This window comes from Cavia porcellus, unplaced genomic scaffold (genome assembly GCF_034190915.1).
Source record: "Cavia porcellus strain 051 isolate PalLab524CR breed Dunkin Hartley unplaced genomic scaffold, mCavPor4.1 scaffold_17, whole genome shotgun sequence".
Lineage (NCBI taxonomy): Eukaryota > Metazoa > Chordata > Mammalia > Rodentia > Caviidae > Cavia > Cavia porcellus.
Window position 1 is genome coordinate 49,784,906 of NW_026947500.1, and position 24,937 is coordinate 49,809,842.

The 24,937-nt window shown below is 38.3% G+C and overlaps 1 protein-coding gene across 1 annotated transcript in view; it reads right to left on the reverse strand.

Annotated features, from left to right (window-relative positions):
- Positions 1-17,069: 17,069 nt before the first annotated feature.
- The window catches only part of LOC100723422 (fatty acid desaturase 2-like protein FADS2B), a 35,467-nt gene continuing 27,599 nt past the window's right edge, over positions 17,070-24,937 (reverse strand). Inside the window, exons 10-12 of the mRNA XM_003464340.2 lie at positions 19,791-19,870; positions 18,411-18,536; positions 17,070-17,513 (exon numbers count right to left, since the gene is read on the reverse strand). Of these exons, the coding sequence (XP_003464388.1) occupies positions 17,465-17,513; positions 18,411-18,536; positions 19,791-19,870 (255 nt within the window). The 3' untranslated portion in view covers positions 17,070-17,464. The remainder of the gene's footprint in view (positions 17,514-18,410; positions 18,537-19,790; positions 19,871-24,937) is intronic.

Consider the following 24,937-nt stretch of genomic DNA (forward strand, 5'->3'; position numbering starts at 1 on the left):
AACACAGACTGCAATGATAGCTACTGAGGTGAAATACAATTTAATCCCTGTAATGTTTAGTGATTCACTGACTTTGCAGGTCCATAGCCATTAATCTGATCATCTATTCAGAGAATAACAATATGCAATATAGCATCTATGGGGGATCTCCTTCTGAAGGTGGTAGCCATTGTTAATTTCCTATTGTCTTGTTTTGAAGTCTGTTGTTATTTTTTATTGTTTTTTAAATTTTACTTTAAAAAAAGCAAAACAGAAAAAAGGGTAGAAATAACATAGAATTCCAAAAAAATATTAAGAAATCACTTGTTGATAAATCACACATTATCCTCTTAGAAATAGTTGTTCAAGTTACAAAATTAAAGAATACGAAGTGGACATTCAAACAATAAGACTGCAAATAGTTCTGTTCAATGATCCAACAAAAAGTTGGTAAGATGGTTATCAATCCTACACACTTAAACATCCATGCACTTATATCCTTTAGAGCACTTTCTTTTCTTCTCTTTCTACAATACCAATTACACAGTTTGAGTTTTATTACTCCTACATTTCTTATTACTTTTTACACTAGAGACATAGTGTGATATTTATAAAAATATGATTCTTATTTCACCTATGAAGATAGTGTTAGGGCCTGGGGATTTAGCTCAATGGCAAAAGCGCCTGTCTTGCAAGCAGGCAGTCATCAGTTTGATCCCAGGTACTGATAAAAAGGAAAAAGAGAAAAAAAAAAAAAAAAAAAAAAAAAAAGAAAAGATAGTGTCAAGTTGTCTCCATTTACTTGTGAAAACCTCAAGATCATTCTTTTTTATAGCTGAGTATTTCCTTGTTTTTTGGTTGAGTTTTATTCTGTTTTCTCTTGTTTGATTTTATTATATCCAATCACATGGCAGCTATTTCAAAGATAACAAGATATGTTATGGTAGCCATTTTGAGTTTACAATGATCTTGTTTTGAAGTCCTTTATTGTGTCCATTGTTTTGTTTTTATTGGTTATATTCTGTTCTGTTTTCTTTGATTTTTTCTATACCTGAATAAATGGGCAGCTATTTTGAAGACAGTAAGAGGCATTATGGTAATCACTGTTGATTCCCTATTATCTTGTCTTAAGGTCCTACATCACTTACATTGTTTGTTTCTAAGTGAATTTATTCTGTTTCATTTTGCTCGATTGTATTCTCTGTAAAATAAAGGAAAAATTTTCCTTCTTTTCTTTTTTAAATTTATTTTAAAAGGCAAAATGGAAAAAAGGATAAAAATTATACAGAATTTTTTTAAAAAGTAAGAAATCAACACTAGTTAATACATTGCATATTGTTATCTTAGAAGTAGTTGTTCAGGTTACAAGATCTAGGCATAAAAATAATCAAACAATCAAACACTGATAGCACAAAGTGAGACCAAGTGTCTCCCACCTCACAGACACAATCTGTACACCAAGCGAGGGGCGGTCCAGCATGGATTGTTTGGTGTCAGGTTTGACAGGGATATTTCCTAACTAAAGAAACATTACAAAGGAAACGGCCCACTACCAGAATATTTGAGACATACTTACTGTATATGGAGTCCCAGCACATCTGAAGCTTCATATTACTCATCTTTGGGTAGTGAAAAGAAGTCAGCTACCCCGGGGTCAGAATTCTTCCCCTATGAGCTCATAAAAACAAAAGATGTGACTCCTGCTTTGCCTCTGTGGGGTCACAGGACTTGGTAAGCTCATTGCATGCGGTGCAACCATATTTCTAGAAACAAAGGTTTAGAAGTGTGATTAAATAAGCCATAGCATCTTCATATCATGGGTCAATGCACTGTCCAAAAAAGTGAGATATGCCTTCATGGGAAGGTGTTACGTGGCAATGTCAAACGAGAAACCAAGTTGTAGAATAATGTTTATTTAGAGGATGAGCCCTTTTAACAACTAAATTTTCTTTCAGTCTATCTCATTTTTATTTCTATTTATTCATGAAACAAATTCAGAAAGGATGCACACTCAGTGCTTTAGTTACAGCTATCAATAGGTGTGTATGGTGTGGGATGGGAAGGAATCTTACTATTTAAACTTCTAGATTTTATTCTTTGATTTTCAGGTTTATTCTAGGAATTCTGGGTTGTATCAATGTAAAATGAAGACTATGTACCTTTTGTGTTATCCTAATATACTAAAGATTAAGTTTTGTCTTTTTTGTTTGTTTGTTTGCTTGTTTTTCTGTCCCTTTTTTTGTTCCTACTTTTTGGGGGTCACTTGAAATTCTTTAGAATTCCATAATTATTTATCTACAGTGCTTGTAGTGTATACACACATTTGTAGGGATTTTTTTGTGGCAGCCATATAGTTTATGTCATACTCATTAGTGTTGGTGATGCATGTCATGGACTGAATGGTACAGAAATCTTTCTTTTTTCCTCTTTACTATCTCACATTGTCTTAAGGATTCCATATTTGTCTTAAATATTCTTTCCACATAAACTGAGTCACATTAGAGTAGTACAATTTTTTGAATGCAGCAAACTCAAGAGGAGGATAAAAGTGTATTGAATTTTTCTGTGTTTTTGCTGTTTCCTTGTTGTTTCATCTTTCCTCAACGCACCTTCATTTAATGCTAATTAAAGAACTTGGAAGAGCAGTTTAAACAGTATTATGGTCTTACATGCTGTAAACAAGAAATTCACTTTGAATCTATTGCCACTTGTAGTGCAAAAGTAACAGGAATAAAAAGACATGCTGGGCAAATATGAATCCAAAGGTCAGAAGATGGCTGTGTAGTGTCCAGAAAAAGCAGACTTCATGTTAAAGAAAACTACCAGGAACAAAAGGCAGCACTGCCTGATGATAAAATGCTTAATGCTCCACAAAGAAATAGATAGCATCCACCCCTCAGTGTGTGGGAACTGAACTAGGCAACTGCAGTGTGAATGAAGAGAAACTTGATATAACTCAAGACAGGAAAAATGAAGAGCAGTTTTGGTCAGAGAATTCAGCTTTCTTTACCACTTCTCATGCTTTTGGGCAAGATCCAGGGCAGAGGGTTCAGTGCTCTCTTAGTTGATGGCAGAACATCTAGAAGGGTGATGGGAAAGAACATGAAACTCAGCGTCATTAACCCTCAGGATCCACTGGACACCTGTGGGCCATACAGCCTGAGCAGAACACACATTTTTCAAGAATGAAGAGGTATATTTTGACATATACCCTGTATGAGTTTACATTAATTGAAATCATACAGTGAATTTTCCCTAAACACACTGAAATGAAACTGTAGATAAAAGACTCAAAACAAATGCTGGCAAGGGTGCTGGTGGGAGGGAAGAACACTTCTACCTTGTTGGGGTAGGCTAGACAGGTACAAGCACTGTGGAAGTCAGTGTGGAGATGCTACAAAACACTGAAAATAGAAATTCCATTTGACCCAGTTATTTCCCTTCTAGGTATGGCCCCCCAAAAGCTAATGATGCCACATCACAGTGACTCGTGCACACCTATGTTTATAGCAGCACAATCACAGTAGGTGCATCTCGGAAATGGCCTATGGATAAGGAAAATGTGATATCTATACTCAAAGGAATGTAACTCTGCCATAAAGAAGGATAAATCTGAGTCCCTTATAGGGAAATGAACACACCATGAGACCACAGTGTTAAGTGAAATAAGTGAAGGTTAAATATCACATGGTTTCTCTCACAAGAGAAACCCAAGCATAAATAAAAAAGAAAATGGAAAAGAGGTTGTAGGAAACAGAGAGGTGGCTCTCAGAGATGGGAGGGGACCTGGGGAAGGAGGGAGATGAGAGAGTGTGGAGGGAACGGAGAGCACAAATGATCAAGATGCTGTATGCACCATTCCTCAAGATGAATGTAATTACAAACTATCAATCATATGTGCTACTATAAAAAGAACAGCAAAGAAGCAAATCATTTCTAAATAATACAGGGGCAGAAGGACAAGTGTCAAAGGAAATAAAAAATTTAACTGTACGAAAATCAAACTGCTTTATTGGGCATTTATTGGATGCAACTAAAGTATCAGAGCACTGATTGCTTATACTGGAAAACAGAAAAAGCCTAAAATCAATGATCTAAGCTCCTAATTTATAAAACTAGGGAAAAAATAAACCTAACACAAGGAGATGGAAAGGAAATAAAACTAAAAGCAGAAATCAGTGACATTTAGCAGAGAAAAGCTTTGAAAATCTCATTGAAAGAAATAGTTGCTTTTGAAATCAAAACAATTGACAATGTTTTAGCGGCCATGACAAATAAAAAAAGGAAAAATGTGCAAATTATGAAACTGGCAGCAAAAGGGGCTGTGTCACTTCACACCCAGTAAAGTGAAAGTCTAGTTAGAGAAGAACAAGTCTTAGTACACAGTTTTGACCACCAAGGAGAAAAGCATAAATCCATTGAAAAGTGTGAATTACCATCACTAACTTATTATGAAATGGATAATTTGAGTAGCCATATAATAATGAAAAAATTGAATTTTTAAATATCAATATATTTCACATTAGACAATCATTAGCAAATACATCAAAATTTACGAAGAATTAAACACATTGGATATAATTTACCTTGAGTCTTTGTGAAACCAGTATTATTCTGATATCAGTACCAGATAATGATACTCCAGAAAAGAAAATCACTACTTATAATCTGCTGAATATAGAAGAAAAGATTATTTTACAAAATATTAATATACTAACATATACAACTTGGATACACAAACACATAATTCTATGCCATGATCAATAAGGGTTTACTGCAGTGGTAAAAGTCTGGTTCAGTATGTAAAAGTCAAACACTGTAACACACTACATATGATCTAAAGAATAAAAATAACACAACAACAAGTTTTTGAAGAAAAATATTTGATAAAATGCAACATCTAGTCATGATTGAAAGAAATTTATTAGAAATCTTGCCATAGAAATAACATTTTCAATTCAATAACATCTATAAAAATGTTTAATGATTAGCTACTGAATGCTTGCTTCTTAAGGAAAAAGACAAATATATCTTCACAATTTTGTTCATCTCAGTCCTTACCCCTCAGCCCTGCCACCCTGCCTTGGAGCCAGCAGATTATGGACTGAAACTTCTACAAACTGTGAGCTAACTAAACCTTTCCTCTTTAACTTTGAGTGTTAGGTATTTTGTCTCAGCAAAGAGAAAAAACTAGGCAAGACAGTAGGATAAGTGAAGAAATGGAATGGTCTTTGTAGAAGACATGATGGACTATCCAGCAGATCCAGGGGGAGCTATCAAAATCTAAAAGCAATGAGTGGCTTCAGTGACATTGACAACTCAAGATGAGCATAAAGATACCAATATTATGAGCATGCCTTTTAAACATGAATTTTTAAATAAAACATTTATTATGGTAAAAAGACACACTGACATTAGTCTTCCTTTAACATACGTCCTTTAGTTTGAGCAACTAGTTATTCCACCACACCCCCTTCCTGAAGCATGTCCAGAAGTCCTTTTTCTTGAGTGTCTTTGTGAGATATGATAAAAATCATGGTGAATGTTGCTGGCTGGTGCCGTCCAACAGAAAGGCAGGACTGTGAAAACACGCCTGTGTGTTCTCAGACACCTTGGTCACTGGATCTGATGTGATGTCACTTCCAAGCTTTCCGCAAAGTCAGAAAGCTGTGTGTCTTGAAGGGATTTAGGACATCTGCATAGCCAGGTAATAAAAGTGAAGGCACTCATCACAGAGGACATCTAGAACTGCTTCAGGGACAAACCAGTTCAAAATGAGAGGAATATTTTGAGACTCAGGGAAATCCATCTTTTACTGCAATAAATATTTTAACCATTCAATTTTTAATCATAGCTTTATTTTTAATCTAGCAACTGAATTCAAGAGCAAAATTTAAAATGCAGCATTTCCTATCAATGAAAAAGTAATGACATATTCAGATGTAAATCTTACAAAATCTGTACTGAATTGCCGTGTTATGATTATAAGTGACCACAGGGAATTTAGCTCAGGAGCATAAGCTCCTGCCTTGAAAGAGCACAGTAGTGAGTTCATACCTGGTACAAAAAAAAAAAAAAAAAAAAAAAGAATTAGAAATCACTGATGAAAGAAATCAAATTTCTAAGTAAATAAGCATATTGGATTTATGGATATTAAGGCTGAATATAATTAAATTTCAATGTCCACAAAAAGAAATACAGGTATGAAATAGTTCCTATCAATAGTTGCAAGACTATTTTAGACACAGACAAGGTCATTCTAAAGTTTATATATAAGTTAAATATTGTGAGAAATTTAAGCAAATACTGAAAAAGAATTCCACTACATTTTATACCAAAACTTCCATGCCACTGCTGACAGCAGTTTACCATGCAGGTGTAGCAATCCACAGTGCCACAGGAGAGGGAGACCCGAACTGAAACACAGCAGAAGACCCAGAAGTGAGCATACATAGGCAAGGACAATTGGTTTTATAGGGGTGCAAAACATTCTAACTAATGGTGTGGGAGCTGGTGACCACAGGAAAAAAGGACTCAGCTAGGCGTGTATCTTACATAAAATTAACTATAAACAGCCCATATTCTAAAAAGTGCAAAATACACAACTTTGCAAATTTAAAAGGTAATGCAAAACGAGACTTTCAGGTCTTAGGTTTTAATGAGTGTAACACGGTACAGTCACTCCGGAAACAGCTTATAGTTTCTTAAAAATGTCAACATTCCATTACTGTCCAGTCCCATCTGGTCCAGTAACTCTTGAGCAATTATGTTTGCATTAGCTTTATGCTCAAACAAAACGTGTTTTTATACTAGCTCCACTCGTGACAGCCCCAAACTCTAAACAAAGTAAATCCTCAGGAACAGGTTTTGGCTAAACAATGACAGGTGTACGCCGTGCGGTGTCGCTAAGAAATAAATAATTACAAATTAAAGATCCTGTGGGGTGTGATCATTTGGGTAACATTCAAAGCGGCGAAACTGCAGAGCAGGGCGCGGTGTAGGGACTGCGGGCTCGGGAGGGAGGCGGTCGGTGGGGGAAGTCGGTCTGTCTGTCCACAGGGGATCCTGGGAGGGAAGCGCCCGCAGAGTGTGTGATGTGACACGGAATATTCTACCTGGTGATACACCAGGGGAGAACGGCAGGCAGCTGCGCACACGCCCGGCCCCCGTTAAGGTTCCTGGGATTGGGGTCCCAGTGTGGTTGTCCCAGATGGAACCCCTGAGGAAGGACCGAGGGAAGGGTTCGCAGGACTTCTCTGCTCCGCCTTTGGAATCTACCATGAACGTGAACTACGTCAAAATAAAAAGTAAAAGGCAAAAATACCCATAAACACACTCCTCCCCGCAAAAAAAAAAAAAATAAATAAAAATAAATACAAAAATTAGAGGAGGGCAAGGAAATTTGCATCCACTTAAAAAATGCATGCAGCCCTGGCAGGTCAGTGAGCTGGTGGTCATTTGCTTGTGTCTTTTCTCAGCAGCCCTCCCCGCTCCCTGCGTGTACATCCAGTCTCCAGCAGCCAGCTGAGTCCTAGCAGACCAGGGGGAGCCGCGCCGGCCCTGTCCCTCACCCCCTCTCCCTGCGCTGCAGCCAGGGCAGGCGGCTGAGGCTGGCAGTGGGGTTCCCTGTGCTCCCCCTCGCACTGAAGCACCCCGGACTCTGTCCCCACCAAGGCTGCAGGCTGACTGCCTCCAGGATCTGGTCCAGGTCCCTCCCCTCAGGGGCCTGTGGCTGGGCCTGAGGGATCCGTGCCCACTTTCCCTGAGAATCTGAGGCTTCAGCCCTGAGATGGGAAAGCAGTGGTCATGTGCTAATCTCTGCTGGAAAATTCTAACTTTCCCGATGGAGAAAAATTTATTCATGTGTTTACTGCCCTTAGGCACTGCTTGCTCCACTTGTGACAGTTATCCCGCTATAGACAACCTCTTCCCTCCTTTCCCCTTCCCTCCCCCTCCCTCCCTTCCTGGAACCTTCCCCCCTCCTCTCCCTCTCCTCAATCCTTCCCTCCCCCTCCTTTCTTTTTTCCTCTTTTCTCCCTCCTTTCCCTTCATGCATCTTTATCTTCAATTTATTTCGACGAATCATGAGCCACCCATTTATTTCTGAAATTGACAAATACTGATTGAATATATTTTTTGAGAGTACAATGAAGTATTCGCTGCATGCCTACATTGTGGAATAATTAAACTAGAGTTTTTAACATCTAGTTGCCTGGTATACTTATACCGTTTATGATAAACTATTTGAATCTATTCTTTTAAGGTTTTGGAATATACAATTAATTGTTATTGACTCTGGTCACCATGGGGTGTTACAGATGACTAGAATTTATTCCTCTTGTTAAACTTTGTGCTTTTGACCAGCCCCACCCTTTCCCTCATTTGTCACCATCTTCAGGTAACCATTGTTCTACTCAGTACTTTTTTTTTTTGGATTTCACTTAGAAGTGAGATTATATGGTTTACATTTTTTTGTGTCTGGTTTCTTTCACCTAGCCTAATATTCTTTATATTCATTCATGCTGGTACAAATGACAGAGTTCTCTTTCTTTTCTTTATTTTTAGGAATGAAGTATTTTTAATCAAGGAATTGCATATTTACACACAATACTGTTGCAGATTTACAGATTGCAGTTTAAACATAATTTTTATCTTCCACCTTCCTTCTCCTTCCTCGGTTCCCTTCCCCATTTCCTCCATCTCCCCCATCTCCCAAAAACAAACCTCCCAGCTTCTGTCATCACAGAATTTCCCCTTTTCTAAGGCTGCAGCGTATGTCATGGTATGAGTGTGTTAAAATATGTGTGCTCACAATCACTATTTCACTGAGTTTTAGAGCATGCATAAAAGGAAATGAAAATTCTCTGTCTCACAGTTACAACTCCCTCCCACTGGACACTCTTGAAACGGTCCCCAAATTCTTCTTTGAAACCCAGTTCTTCCTTCTGTCTTTCATTTGCTCCCTATTTTCCATCTCTACATGGAATGGATGGGCAAGAACTACAAAGTTTCTGATGGAAAAATCCACCTCTTTTGCTTTCTGATGACAGCTACTGAGACTACAAAACCAATAGCTATCATGTCAGTAGTGTTCCTAAAGGGCTCATCTTTCTGAGACACTAGGCGGAACAGATTCATATGTGACAACCTGATCAATTCGCACAGAACCCTGCTGCACAATTATACTGGTGCCTGCCCTTTACAGATAAGGAATCCGAGGCTTGGAGGTGCTAAGTAGCTTGTCCATGGTCACACAAAGTGTTCAAGCGGGAATTCAAATACATCAGCTTTCATTCAGAGTTTCAGCATTTAGTACCAGTGCTAGGCAGTGTTTCAATTTGATAAGACCCCAAATGTAGAAATTTTTAAATATTCTTTAAGAAAAACAAGTTATCAGTGATTCTACATTAAAAGCTCATATACATATTTCAAGTGGCATTTACTTACTATGTTGCTCAGGTTTATCTCACATTTGTCTCAAACCCCTTAGCTCAATTAATCATTTTTTCCCACTTTTTGAAGTAGTGTGGAGCAGGGCAGCATCACACATGGGTCAGAATATTCCATGCTAATTCAATGGTCTTTTTTTATGCAACAGATATGATTAGCAAGTAGGTGAAGTATATTACTGTAAGCATGGAGTATAAATAGAAAACAAGAACATGTAGATCATAGTCTTATGAATTTTCATTCTACTGTGTGTAATAGAGGATAAACAATGACACCTAGGTTGGGTAATTTCTCTGAGACTTTAGTGCCATCAGGATGGAGAAAAGGAGCTCCTTGTGCAAGTACCTAGGGTGATGCAGGCAGATACAATCTCAGGTTCGGTGATGCCAACGAGGGAAGAGGATGACCACAAACACAGAGCTTATAAGGAAGGAGATTCAGGAGCAAGGCAGTAGTCTGATCTTTCACATATACTGTAGTTTTGAGACTCAAAATAGTGTGCATATTTATTTCATTCACCATGTATGAACAGAAGAGGTGTCCTCTGAGGGGCACACTCACAGTTACACAGTGAGCTGAGAGCATTGACCATTGTAGCTGCTAAGAGACTCAAGGGCTGGGCTTTGGTCCCCTCATCACATGTCTATAACTTCCCCAGAGGCTCAAGTGGAGCCACATTTTCTAGTCTCTTGCAGGATTTTCTCCATAAAGCATGTGTTGGGACCCTGATTCTCCTGGTGTGAGTCAGTGTGTAGGTTTGTCCCGAAGAGGAGGCCCAGATCATTCTTGTAAAACACTTCTTAATCAGCTGAGAAGAGGAATTCAATATAGACTTGAAGAACTCCACTCACTTAGGCTTTCCTGTTCATTTGTTTATTTTTGCAAACACAAGGCTGAGCTCTGGTCAGCAAATACCAGGAGATTTCAAAGTGTTTCTGGATGAGTAAAAAACTTATTTATTGTTTTTCTCACTATGTTTAGACATTTTGCAGGTTTGGTTATTGCTCTTAATTAGGAAGTTTTGTTAGTCATTTTGAAAAGGCAAACCTCAAATCTCCTAAGACCTAGAGAGTACTTTTGATTATGGACAGAACGTTTGCCTTTGTAAATAAGCTGTGCTTTGAACAGAACCTTAAAGGAATGAGAAGTTACCACTCACCCTAGCTAGGGTGTGCTTCTGGAGGGAAAGAGTGTACCCTAAAAGAGAGAAAGTTTTTCTGGGAGAGGGGCTTGTGAGACTTAAGATAGTGGCTGTTTACCAACTCAGAGGGTAGAAGTATTTCTAACAACCAATACAGATGGAGTCCTGAGTGCTTGCAGAGCCGTCAAAGAAATTCAGACAGTGATATTCTCGATGGTGTGTAAAGTAGAAGCTTCCCAACATTGTGCTGAGACTTCTTGTGTAGGGACTTCCGGTGTGCGGGAACTTCCAGCATACTGAGACACCCATCCTCTTCTCTTTCAGTTCAGTTAGGATAACTGAGGCAGGGCACGTTCCCAGCTCAGTCATCATGCAGAGTGAGGAGAACATGCCACCTGTCTTACATTTAATTTACAGTTTTTTTTTTAATCTTTGTGCCATTTCAGAAAAACAGTTTGGAGTTATGCAAATGTAATATTCTCTTCTGTGATTTTAAAGATGATGGAAAACTTAGAAACCCGAGACAGACAATTCTTCTAGGTTATCATGGCAGCGAGTTCAGCCCACAGTCTGTAGACTGGATATTTGCTTCTCAGCTGAACTTTTCCAAGCCAAAGTCAGACATGAAACTACATAGACCTGTGATGCCTTCATTCTGTATTTTTCGGTTTGTTGTTTTTTAGCCACACTTCTAACCTTTCTCCTCCTTCAGCTTTGGAATCATATATTTACCTCTCATTCTAGATCTCACAAGTCTTCTTTATCCATGTATCCACCTCTTTTCTCCCTGCTCCTCTGCAGTGAAAACATCCTCAAGCTTCTGTTTCAAATCAAATCTCTTCCTCTACCTTTTTTCTTAGTGATTTATTTGGAGGGTGTGCCTCAAGGTGACCTTTGTTCTTACTTACCTTCCAGTTTCTGGAGGATATTTTCTCAAGTTACTTGCTAGACATCTTCACTCAGGTTTTTCTTTTTTCTGCTATAACTTAACCTGCTTAGAAGCAACCATTTACTCGTGCTCCATCTCCTACTTTTCCCTTTGTTGAAGAGAACCACAGACAACACCAACATCAGATTCTTTTGCAATTTCCTCTAGTGTTCAATTCTTACCATGCTCCTTGTATTGGTGCCCATGGGTCCCTCTTCATCCCTTTGAATTTCATACTTGCATCACAGTCTCCCTGCTGCAGGACATGGCATTCTAGAGCCTAATTCCAGCTCCTCAGCTCCAAGGCAATTTGCACTCCCTGCTGCTGATTCTGCCCGAATGAATCTCCTAGTGAAATCTTTCCCATTCCTCCCTGTGGATTCATGTCATCTACTACATCCAGTGTATAATTTTCTGCCTAACATCTCTTGTGTACTATGTAATATTTCTTGCCTAATATTCCTCGGTGCCAGCTCACGTTGATTTCCAGGCTTGTCTGCCATTTCCCTACCTATCTGCTTATTCATCAGAACACTGATGGAATACCCTCTGCATGCCTAACAATGAACTGGCGTTGCAATGGTGAGCAATATATTGGGTGCCTGTCCTGGAGTTTTGAGCCTAGTGTTGAGCTAGCCAGAGATCACTGAGGAGCAAGGGGCACAAAAGCCCAGAAAGACATAATTAACGCATCAGCTAACTGTGGGGAGAAGTTTCAGAGAAAACTATGATTGAACAAGTTATATAAGATGGTCTTGAATTTGCTGTTGAAACTGTACTGATGAATAAATGCAGTTTAATTCATAGTTGAGGAAAGAATATAGCAGGCTACTACTCTAGTCTCACAGATCTCCCACTCTGCTCTTTGAACAAATGCTTGTCCTGCCTCTAGGCCTTTCTATTTGTTCTTGGTGACCCTGCTTTTCTGGATCTGATGGAAGGATCCCTTCAGTGTTTTTCTCAGAATCGGCTTTTCACTAAGCTCTTACATTAATCCAGTCCCCTGCTACCCAGAACTCCCACCGTACTCTGTTCACTTACTTTATATGCAACCATCCACAACTTTCTTCAGTTCTATAGCTTCTCTTCTACAATGAAAGTCCTAGACCCTTTCTGCCTCTCTTGCTCACATCAGCTGGCCCAATACCTGAATCATGTTAGGTGCTGGACATGTATTGCTAAGTGAAGGAACAACGAATGGAAATGAATATGACTAAACACAAAAAAGGAAGACAGACATAGGTGTGTGCACGAAGGTTTACTCAGCACCAGTCAATTCTGCAGAAAAGTTCAGTAAGATGTATTTCCCTAGAGATAAATCTAATGTGCAGTTTTCACCAGTTCTTTATTAAAAGTAGATATACATGTTTTAACATTCTTTTGTCTGTACAACCTGAGCTTAACTAAAAAACAAACTGCTGAAAATTTACCAACAGGTACTTAAAAAATAAAATTGATTAATGGGCATACTGAGAGGCGCATAGATGAATGCATATGGGAAAAAGTTTACCACAAAGTTGATGTTGAAATGGAGTGATGGCCACACAGGTGTTCACTATAATATTCTTTCAGTGTTGCTGATTAAAACTTTTCCTAAATACTGTTGTAATAAAGAAAGTACTGAAATGCTTTCCTGTTCTCAGAGTTTATGTTCAAACTCCTATACGTTCTGGCCTTGTGGATTGTGTAAGACAGTAGGTGATTGCTAAACATCTGGTATGGAGGTTGGCGTTTCCATGTGGTTGGCTTTGGAACCCACCACACTGATGGAAGGAGCATTCTTGTAGATGTGTTGAGCTGGGCCAGGGAGGCATGGCCTTGGGGTCTGTGCCTGGGTTTGGGCCCTTTCCCTTTTAAGACTGTTCTACACTGTTCCCTGACTGCCACAAACTAAGTAGCTTTGCTCCCTGAAACCCTTCTGCCATGCTATTCTTGCTTTGGAGCCATCTGAGGATAGACTGAGTCTCCCAGAAAAATGAGTCAAATTAAAGCTTTCTTCTTTATTATGGGTGTCTGGTGTAGTGTCAGCAACAGGAAAGCTGGTACATCTAAACTAGAAGAAATGTTCTGAAGTAAAATACTTGTGTGCTTATCTGGTTAACCATAAGTTTGATGGGCAGAACCTTGGTTTCCTACTCCCTGTTTAGCCTAAGATCTAGTCACTGGTCCATGGGGATTTAGACCAGTTGAAGTGCAGGGTGACTCATGGGTGTTATCATTAGTTAATTTTTCCAGGAAGGATGAAACTTTAGAGGAAATAGGAAGTGAAGGAAAAGCATACAAATATAACCACAGGGAATATGAGATTTTCCTGGGTGGTGTTCACACCATGTTACTGCAGATTCTTAAATCAATTTCTGCATCTTTTCCCGCCATGTTTAATGTAGCATCTGTCCTTTTGGAAAGGTTAAACCCCAGTTTGAGACTCTCCATTGGGATTGTCCTGAGCTGAGAAATCTTTGAAGATTTTGAAGAGTGCAAGTTGCTCAGGGAGGACACTTTCGAGGTGGCTTTTGTGCCTGTCTTGTGCGCCTGCTGGGTTCCCCTTTCTGGTCCCCTATTCAGGTTAAACACACTGGTGCCTGTCTTGTGTGCCTGCTGGGTTCCCCTCTCTGGTCCCCTATTCAGGTTGAACACAACTGCCATTGTCCTCTCTCCCTGAAGCTCTTAGAGATATTTCCCGAATGCCATCTGCCTATGTCTTTTTATGCTGCTTAAATTCCTTTTGCTTTGAATTTCCTGGTATGTGACTTAATGAGCAGCGACTACAGAGTCAGGTATCTAGATCTGAGAGTCTACTCCTCAATTCCCACTTACAAAATCAAGTATGTTTCTCAGTGTCTGTGAGGCTCTGTTTTCTCATCTATACACTGCAATAGCACCAGCTCCATGGACCTATTATAAAGATCACATGAAACCAAGTCCATTGAGGGTGTGGGTCAATCTTGTTGCTTTGTATGTGTTCCTAAGTATTGCAAAGAATTTTATGCAAAAAATTCATTTCTTGGTATTCATCCCATTGAAATTATTAGGACCTCAAAGAAATAGGAGCCTCCTATCCTTATTTCAGCAGTATTCACAGTAGGTAAGATGTAGAAGCAGCCTAAGTATTCATCAGGAGGCAAGTGGTTAAAGAATGTGGTATGTATGCAAGATGGAATCGCAGTCAGCCTCAGGAAAGCAGGAAATACCCCAACAAGCAACAACTTGACTCACCCTTAAAGACATTATGCTAAATGAAATAAAAACATGGAAGTAGTTCTAATAATGTTGATATGATTTATTTCTAACTGGTTGGAAGATAATTTCATTAAGATATTTTTGTAATCAGAAAAATCTTGCAAAAAGACATCCTCAAGAGGTGATATAACTATGGAGTAAAGTTTTAATTTGTTTAGTAAATTTCTAATCATTAAAATTCACCATTCTCCCACATTCACAATCTTGACTAATTTTTCTCTTTCATCCTGTAGTGCTTGGAATTTTCACTTAGTGGGTGTTCACTGCTTGTTCAATATGCTCCACAAAAGTAAATTACCAAAACCTGTTGCTTTCAGAACTTCCCAGACCACAAAGTCGCAAATTAGAGTGTAGGTGGCTGGTTCTAAAGGTCATTGTATTTCCACTTCCCCTACTGTATGGATCTGATCTTCGGATATAAATAGGGGTAACTTCACCATCCAAGCTCCTGACACTTTGAACTAAATGATTCCTGAAGATCATATTGTAGCTCCTCTTGAAATTCTTCAGTGTTTCCCCAGGCTCTTGGAATGAGGATCAAACCCTGAGTCACCCACTATGCCCTACCTTATGCTGCTTGATTTCCTTCTTCTTTTGCTTCAGCTCCTGGCTTCTTTCAAGTCCTCATGCTTCCTTCTGCCACGAGATATTGGCTCCTGGCCTCCACCTTACTCACCCTGCTACTCCCCGACATTCTGCTTCGGTGCATTTCACCTGCAGCCTAGCACCCCCACCCTGTGCTTATTACCACATGTTCATAAATCCCTAGATAGCACACAGCTTAGTTTGCCTTTTGGGGTGGGTACTGGGAATCGAACTCATGACCTTATGCTTGCCAAGCAGGTGCATACTGAAAAGCTATATCCCTGGCCCAGTTTGCATTTTTTTGTAAACCACAGTAATGCAAAGGATGATAAAAAGACACTACAAACTATTATACACCAATGTGTTGAGTAACCTGTAAGATACGGATAAATTGTTAGTGACATGCAATCTACCAAATTTGGAAGAAATAGAGAATCTGAACAGACCAGTGAAGAATATGAACATAGAAGCAAATAAATAGAAATATTTACAAAAGGAAAAACTCACGACAGATGGCTTAGCACCTTTTTTTTAATTGAACAATTTCTCAACATTATCAACATTTCCCACATTTCTTCAAAATTACACTGTAATCACCTTTGTTTGGGCAACTAAAAAACAGGCTAGTTTCAACACTTAGTGAGGAATTCCTTTAAGGCAATTAGATTTGACCAGAGAGAAATCTGTTGCTATTTCTAGGGCCCAGCTGAACAAACAGCACTTGAGTTGGAGCTGGTGTCCAAGGAAGTCAAGGACTCAACCCAGCCCCGCCTACCACCCTCGATTTGGGCAGGAGGAATCATCTCCAGGTCTGCTAGCAGGGGGAATAAGTGCTCCTGACCCTGATACAACCACTAAGAAGAATCATAAGTCCACAAGCCTTTCACCCTTTTTACCACCTGCCCAACTTTCCTACTTGTCGCTGTTCCCATTTTTAATTCTCCAGCCCTAGACAATCTGTTCTTGTTTCCTTAGCTTTAGCATGCACACTTCATTCCCCAGCTGTGGCGAGTGGATTAATGTGCTGCCCTTCACTTAGGATTTGATTAAGAAAATCAAATGAAAAGGGTACTTTGCTGAGATTGGAGGGCATGAAGGTTCACTTGTAGAACCACAGGCAACAGATAAATCAGTAATGCTGATTCGCTTGGGGCTGGGGAAGGAAGCTTGTGCTTTGTATCTGTCCCCAGTAGCTGAGGTCAGCAATAGCATGCTCTCTGTGCTAAATCAAAAGCATAGAAATCAGCATGGTTCTGAGAGCCCCTTTTCCCCAATTTGTCCTCTACTGAAACTCCTTGGTGAGAGTCTGAGCTCTCCTTTTAAACATCCCTAATGGTGCCTGCTAGGAAATGCTTTACATGGCCTGCCATTTCCATTGTGCAAAAGTAGCTCTTGGCTTCGTAGAGGTGACCCAGTAGGATTTTGGGGGTTTTGTTTCAGTGGCTAGGGGATAGCCGTTAGCAAAATGTAAGACATTTACATATAACACTTCTTGATCAGTTGCTGGTGGGACTGGTTAGAGGACATTCTTTTAAGAGGTTTTATAGACATTTTAATTTCTCCATGTGGAAAAACAATGTATGTATGCTATTCATATAGACGTAGACACAGTAATGAAAATATATGAATATATTTTAATGTCAACCAACTTTCAGAGAAAAAGAAGTTTACAAATTTAAGAGAAACAGCTGAAAATTTGTGTTTCAATAGGAATCATTTAAATAAATTATTCTCTTCTAAGACCAATTGCACTGTTTTCCAGAATCCTCCATCAGATGATTCGCCATGTTTACTTCTGATTATGCCCATTCTTCCTGGGAAGGTTTCCCTGCTTCCTGCACTCATGGTCTTTGGATTAGGTGATATAAGGTCCATTGGTAGACTAAGTTCAAGATCAGAGTGGAACAATTAAAGCAAAGAGGTCCCATTTCCCTTTTGCCAACCTGGCCAAAATCCTCTTGTGCTTCCACTGCTTCTCCTTTTCAAAGACCTTCAGGGAAGGCCTTGTCATGCATCCTCAGGTCCTCAATCCCAGGACAAGCAGGTATGCCAGGGGTGCTACTTAATTCCCAGCTAAACGGCAAAGAGCTCTTGAACCTTCACCAACCCCCTTCAGAGACAATGGCACGCACGGTACTACCTCACTCATAGTAAGAGTTCATCCAAAGAGCTGCAGATTTCTTCAATGTCCTGGGGGAGAAGTAAGAACAAGAATCAAGAGGTGAGCCTGTCTGAAGAAGTTGCTTCTCTATGGCCCATTGCTCCCCTTCCTGGTTCAGGGCATGCCATCTCTGGACATACATAATACATACCCTTATGCGCTGACCAGTGCAGAATATAAACACACTGAATTGTTTTTAGGAAGTGGGTTGACTTTTCCTTGATGAGTAACATTTAATTTTACCCTCATTTTAGTCTGTTCTAAGCCTGTGTACCTCTGTGCCAGCCCATCTTATATCTTCTACTTATCCGCCTTTCAAATTAGGAAGACAGTTTTGTAGACTCAGCAGCGAAGAGGACAGATGTGGTTCCATCCATGTGGAATTCCTGAACTGGCTTGGTAGCCATGTTTTAGGTAAGTCATCACCCAGTAGGCTTGAATCAAGCATACAGCAAGATTTAGGGATGGATTTAGTCTTGGACACCAGTGAAGGGCAAGAGTTAGAGGCGAGCCTTGTGGAATGACTGGGCATACCCTCACCTGCGTGGCCAGGAACTAACTCTGTGCACAGCTGCACTCCTGGAGCCTTGGGGGTGTCTGCGTCTGTAGCAATGTGCCGGAAAATTCACGAAGCTCTCTCACCATGTTTGTTCTCAAGTGTGGGGGAAGCTATATAGGACGGGATGTACAAAGCCAAAGGGAACATAACATTTGAATCAAGAAGCTTCACATACACAGGACAGTGGACATTTTCAATGAGAGTGCCTGGAATGCAGGAGGTGAATAGTATTTGCCCTGTATGCTGGGCTTGAAGGGGACATTTTATTAAATAAGTGTTTGAAGAATGATTGGCTGACCAGTGGCAGTCCAAGGCCTCACTGTGAGAGGATGCAGGAGCTGTGAGCCAGGAGAAGCTGGGCCCTTACCTGACGATATCTCCAAACGCCGTCAGCATGGGCTTGTTCACATACTGCAGCCCGTGCTTGTCACACAGGGACCTGACCAGTGGAGCCACTTTGTGGTAATTATGGCGTGGCATTGTGGGGAAAAGACTAAGGAAAAAGAGGGGGGATGACGGGTTACACTTAGAGGAAAGCCAAAGGGGATTTCTTCCCTGAATTACCAACTACCATGCTATTAGCAATGCTTATCCAACCTTCACCTGCCCAGTCCTTCTGGGAAGCTCAAACTCTCCTCAAAACCCTCTCAAGTCACATCATATCACCTCTGGAATTCACATGGGAGGGGAAAACTTAAGAAATGCTAATAGGATAAATATTAGCTGCATCATATATTTTTGTTTTGTTGTATTTTTACCAACTTCTAAAGAAAGTATGAATTATCTATAATTTTGAATTACCCAGCTGAGCTGGAGATAATTTTCTGCTTCCCTCTGCCTCTGTTTTTCTTTCTTTTTAGCAGTCTAGCTCCTGTCTCATGAATAGCTGAGTGTGCACTAAGGACTAGGCCTAGTGTATGTGGGCTAAAGTTCTAAGTGAGCAATAAAAAGTGAAAAGACATCAGTCTTAGCTGAAATTTTCCGCTAATCAGCCACTTGACTTCCCAGTATTGTAACCAATTCTTTGACAAAAAGTACTGAGAGTTTAAAGACTAATTTAAGAGAAGAGATAACAAAATCCTATGAACAAATTTGAGACCATTTTCTTTTCGTAAGTCTCCCAGGTACGGCTTAAATTAAGAAAAGCTTCCCCTGAGTGTTCTTTGAGTAATATTGTTTCTCTCTTTTATGGCCTGTGTACCTAACTGACTCATTGGTTAATGCACTGCCAGATTCCATTGGCAAATTATATAAGAGGACAGATCTCACTGTGGATTATTTTGTAACAGTGGTAGAGATTTAATCTAAACTATCATTAAATTTTAACACAACTTGGTTAATCAATAATGTGACTTTTCTTGGGTTTTACCAACAAACCAAATGCACAGGAAAAGAAGTCAGCAAATTCTAAGGTTTTTTGTATCTGAAATGCACAGGAAAAGAAGTCAGAAAATTCTAAGGTTTTTTGTATCTGAAATGCACAGGAAAAGAAGTCAGAAAATTCTAAGGTTTTTTGTATCTGGTACTTTTTCTAGAATTTTACTTCATTTCCTAACAATTGTTATATTTCCTTCTTTTCCCTGTTCCTTCCTTTGTAACTTGTGCTAATAGAAAAGTAGTAGCTGTTAAAGATCCCTCATTGCTTTTTCCCTCTGAGATTCTGAGCCAAAGTACTATACTGTGGACTGTATTTGGAGCTGTCAACCATGAGAGTCCCTCCCCATTACAGCCCATTTGTGTGACTCACTGGTGCTCAATTTGGAAGTTCAGGTGCCCAGTAAACCAGTCATTGAAAAAAGACTGCTCAATATTACAGGTGGCCAAGACCTGCAATGGAAAAGTTTTCATCAGATATCAGTGAATCCCAGTGTCAGACAAAGGAAATGATTATTTATCTTTTCACTGTGTCAATCATCAGCATGTTTATTGAGTACCCATTTTGTGTGAAGAACCTACTAGGAATATTGTGAACAGTCTCAGGTCTCAGTAAGTTTAACACTTAAATATGTGGCAAGGTATTTTACTAAGAGTTATATACAAAACAATAGCTACAATAGAGGGTGCAAAACTTGAGGGAGAAATTCACTGTTGACTCTTTAATACAGATGACTGCGGCGTTCTGAATGAAGACATTGGTGGAGGATTATGGGATCAGAAAGCCATGGTGGAGGTTGTAGAGGTTAAGTACCATCTCCAGGGTGGTCTGAAGAACTTCAGAATGTGGAATAAGGTATTCAAGGGTCCTAACCAAGGGTTCTGTGTGGAGAAGCACATTACAGTACAAATAGTGTCCTCTGTAATCTCATCTTACATTTTTTGCATTTAGAAAACATTACCTGGAGAGGAGGTACATAGGTTTCTCTAGACCCAAAGACTAAGAATCCATACAAATGACATTTCATTTATTGTCTTTTTATGATTTAATTTTTGCTGGGGTGGCTGCCATTTTGAATGTCAATCCATGATTGTTCTATCATAGTGCTACTTAATGTATAGTTCAGGAAATTTTGAAATAGCCCAAAGATATTTAATGGGATATTCAAGGTCAAAATAATTTCATTAGATTTCTAACACATTATTTTCCTTCTTCAGTCTCATGTTTTCATGCTTAAAAGGTGGAGTTTTCAAGAGACTAAACATAAGATGGTTTTGTCTCTCTGAAGTTAATATGTATTAGCTCTGTTCTTTTTATTTAAAAATTAATATATAAATATTTAAAAATTCATCATCTTAAATTTCATATATAGATTTAAAATCTATATAGTTTATACAAACAAAAGTTCTTTGAGTTTTCTATAACTTTTAAAAATCTAAAGTATTTTTATTGCCTTTATTTATTGTAAATAACATGAAGGTTATTTGAATGACCAGGACTCTGGCAGGTAGATGGAGGGATTTTTCTAATTTCTTAGACTAGCTACAAACACAATATGGCATTATATTATTTTAATTAAATTTCTTAATATAACTTCATGCCAGCATCATTACAATGTAAGGAAAACGGAAAAAGAACACTAAGTGATTCACTATCACAGACCTTTCAGGAATTTTGCAACAAGACAAGGTGAAATATTAATAAGTCCCTTCTATAATAAAATTACAAGGCAGAAACACAAGTAGGAAAGTATTTATATCATAAATTGCATACAATGTGCTCATGTCTTTAGTCTGCATAGAATGAAACAAGAAAAAATGTGTAAGTATTCAGAACAATAGGGGCACTAACAAGCAAATCACAGAAAAAGAAAAAGAAAAAGGCAACAAATATTTGAAGAAAAAAAAAAAAACATCCTACACTTCCAATGTGGGCTTGCCCCTCTGCCAAATACAGAAGCACCTAACTATATAAGACAAATACTATTGGATATGAAAAACCACATACACAAGAACACAACTGTAATAAGAGACTTTAACACCCCACTGTCACAAAGCGATAGATCAATTAGACAAAGAGCAAAGAAATAACAGAACTGAATCATACCTGCAAGTGAATGGACTTAGTAGATGTTTTCAGAGTGTTCCACCCAACCACATCAGAATATAAATTCTTCTCAGATGTATATGGGACATTCTTCAAAATAGACCATATATTAAACCATAAAGCATTATCAACTAAATGCAAAGGGAGTGAAATTATCCCATGCACAATATCTGATCATAGCGCACTAAAATTGGAAATCAATGGCAAAAAACACCTGCAAAACTGGCCTAAATATATAGAAATTTAATAACAGCCCTCTGAATAACCAGGGAGTTATAGATAAAATTAAAGAAGAAATAAAAAAATAACTACAGTATAATGAAAATGCAGAAACAACATACTGTAACCTATGGGATGCAATGAAAGTGGTCCCAAGAGGGAAATATTTGCAATAGTCCCATCAAGAAAATGGAATGAACACAAATAAATAACCTGATGTTACATCTCAGCTTCAAGAAAAGGAAGAGCAAGTTAAACTCAAAGCTCATAGACGAGAGGAAATTGTAAAGATTAGAGCAGAAGTTAATGTAGTTGAAAGAAAAAAAAAACAATGCAAAGAATTAGTGAATCAAAGAGATGGTTTTTTGAGAGAATAAAGAAAATTGATAAACTCTTGGCCAACTTATCAAGAAAAAGAAAGAAAAAAACCAAAATTCACACAATAAGAACTGAAAAGAGGAAAATTACTACAGATCCCATGAAAAATGAAAAGATCATGAGCACCTACTTGGAAAATCTCTGCTCACATAAGGTAGAAAATACAGAGGAAATGGACAAATTTCTAGGAACATATGAACTACCAAAGCTCAATAAAGAAGATATAACAATTTTAAATAACCCAATATCAGCTACTAAATTAGAAAATATGATTTAAAACTTACCAACAGTGAAAAGCCAAGATCCTGATGGATTCATGGCTGAATTCGATAAGAAATTTAGAGAATATTTAGCACCAATACTCCTTAAACTCTTCAGTGAAATTGAAAGAGTAACAGTCCTCCCTAGATCATTCTTGAAGGCAAATATCACTCTGATAACAAAACCTGAGAAAGACCCAACCAAAAAGAAGAACTATAGACCAAGCTCACTAATGAACATTGATGCAAAGATTCTCAATAAAATATTGGCAAATAGAATGCAGCAAATCAAGAAGATTATTCAACACAACCAAGTGGGATTTATTCCACGAATGCAGGGATGGTTTAAATTATGCAAATCAATAAATGTAATACACCACATCAACTGAGTCAAAAATAAAAATCACATGGTCATCTCAATAGATGCAGAAAAAGCTTTTGATAAAGTCCAACACCGTTTCATGATGAAAACCCTACAGAAACTTGGAGTAGATGGTACATACCTCAATCTCATAAAGACCATCTATGACAAACCAATAATAACATTATACCAAATGGACAAAAACTGAAAGCCTTCACTCTAAAATCAGGAACAAGACAAGGATGTCCACTATCATCACTCCTATTCAATATAGTTCTGGAAATATCAACCAGAGCAATCAGACAAGAGGGAGAAATAAAAAGAATAAACATAGGAAAAAAAGACATTAAATTATCATCATTTGCCGACGAGTGATACTCTACATAGAAGACCCCAAAAACTCCATTTACAACTACTAGAGGTAATAAATTCAGCAGCTTGGCTGGATACAAATCAACACTCAAAAATCACTAGCATTGTTGTACACAAACAAAAACCTCTATGAGAGAGAAATTGTAGAAATATTGCCTTTTACAATAGCATCTGAAAAATGAAATACTTAAGAATCATCCTAACCAACAATGTAAAAGACCTATATGCTGAAAATTATACTACTCTAAAAAATGGTATTAAAGAGGATATTAGAAAATGGAAGGCTATTCCTTGCTCCTGGATAGGAAGAACCAACATTGTGAAAATGCTGTACTCCCCAAACTGTTATACAGACTCAATGCAATTCCAGTCAAAATACCATTAATATACCTTACAGATCTAGAGAAATATTCCTAAAATTCATCTAGAAACAGAAGAAACCTAGACTAGCAAAGACAAAGGCAATTCTGGGCAACAAAGGCAAGGCAGGAGGCATCTCAATTCCTGACTTGAAACTATACTACATAGCCTAATATTTATTACTACTACAGTAATAAATCAGCATGCTACTGTCAAAGAAATAGACCTGAGGATCAGTGGAACACATTAGAAGATGCAAACAATACTACAAAGATACTCAGGCACTTTATATTTGACAAAGAGGCTAAACATGTTCACTGGCAAAAAGATAGCCTTTTTAATAAATGGTGTGGGAAAAACTGGCTCTCCACATGACAAAGACTGAGATTGGATCCATTCCTATCACAATACACTAAATTAAAGTCAAAATGATTCAGGGATCTAAATATTAAATCAGAAACACTAAATCTAGTGGACGACAAAGTAGCTAAAAATCTTGGAGACATAGAAGTGGGGAGAGAATTCATAAAAAAGCAAACTGCACAAGAAATACTTCATGAAATCAACAATTCATATTACTAAAATTTTTTTGCAGTTCAAAAGAAATCACCAACAAAGTGAAAAGAAGATCCACAGAATGAGAAAGAATTTTAGCTAACAATCCCCCTGACAGAGGACTTATATGCAGAACATATAGAGAATTAAAAAGCATCAAGCCCCCCAAATTCAAAGACCCTCTCCAAAAATGGGCATCATAGATGAACACACAGTTATCAGATAAAAATATACAAATGGCAAATAAATATATGAAGAAATGTTCACCATCACTGGTCATTTGAAAAACACAAATTAAAATGACAGTGACATTTCACTTCACCCCAGAAAGAATGGCTGCTTTCAAGAAAATAACTGACAACAAATGTTGGCAAGGATGCAGGGGGAAAAAGCAATGCTTCTCCACTCTTGGTAGGGGTGCAGGCTGGTGCAACCACTGTGGAAATGAATATGGAGATTTCTCAAAAACCTTGGATTGGAAGTTCCATACAATCCAGCTTGTAAATGATATATGTGCACCCATGTTCATAGCAGCGCAATTTATAATAGCTAAATCTTGGAAATAATGAAAATGCCCATCAACTGCAGAGTGGATGAAAAAAAAAAGGTGATATTTTTAATACAGTTGAATACTATTAAACTATAAAAAGGATGATCTTGAGGCTTTTACAGGTAAATGGAGGCAACTTGAGAATACCCTCATTACAAAACTCACATTAATAAATATCACCTTATTTCTCTAGTGTAGTAAACAATAAGAACTGACAGAATAATGGGATCCAAAAAGTATCATAGCTATTGTAAAAGTGAAAGGAAAAAAAAGTGCTTAAAGTGTATAACAGTATATATATATTGTATAAGATAGATGAACATATTACTAAATTTATGTTAGATCATTAAACAGAAGA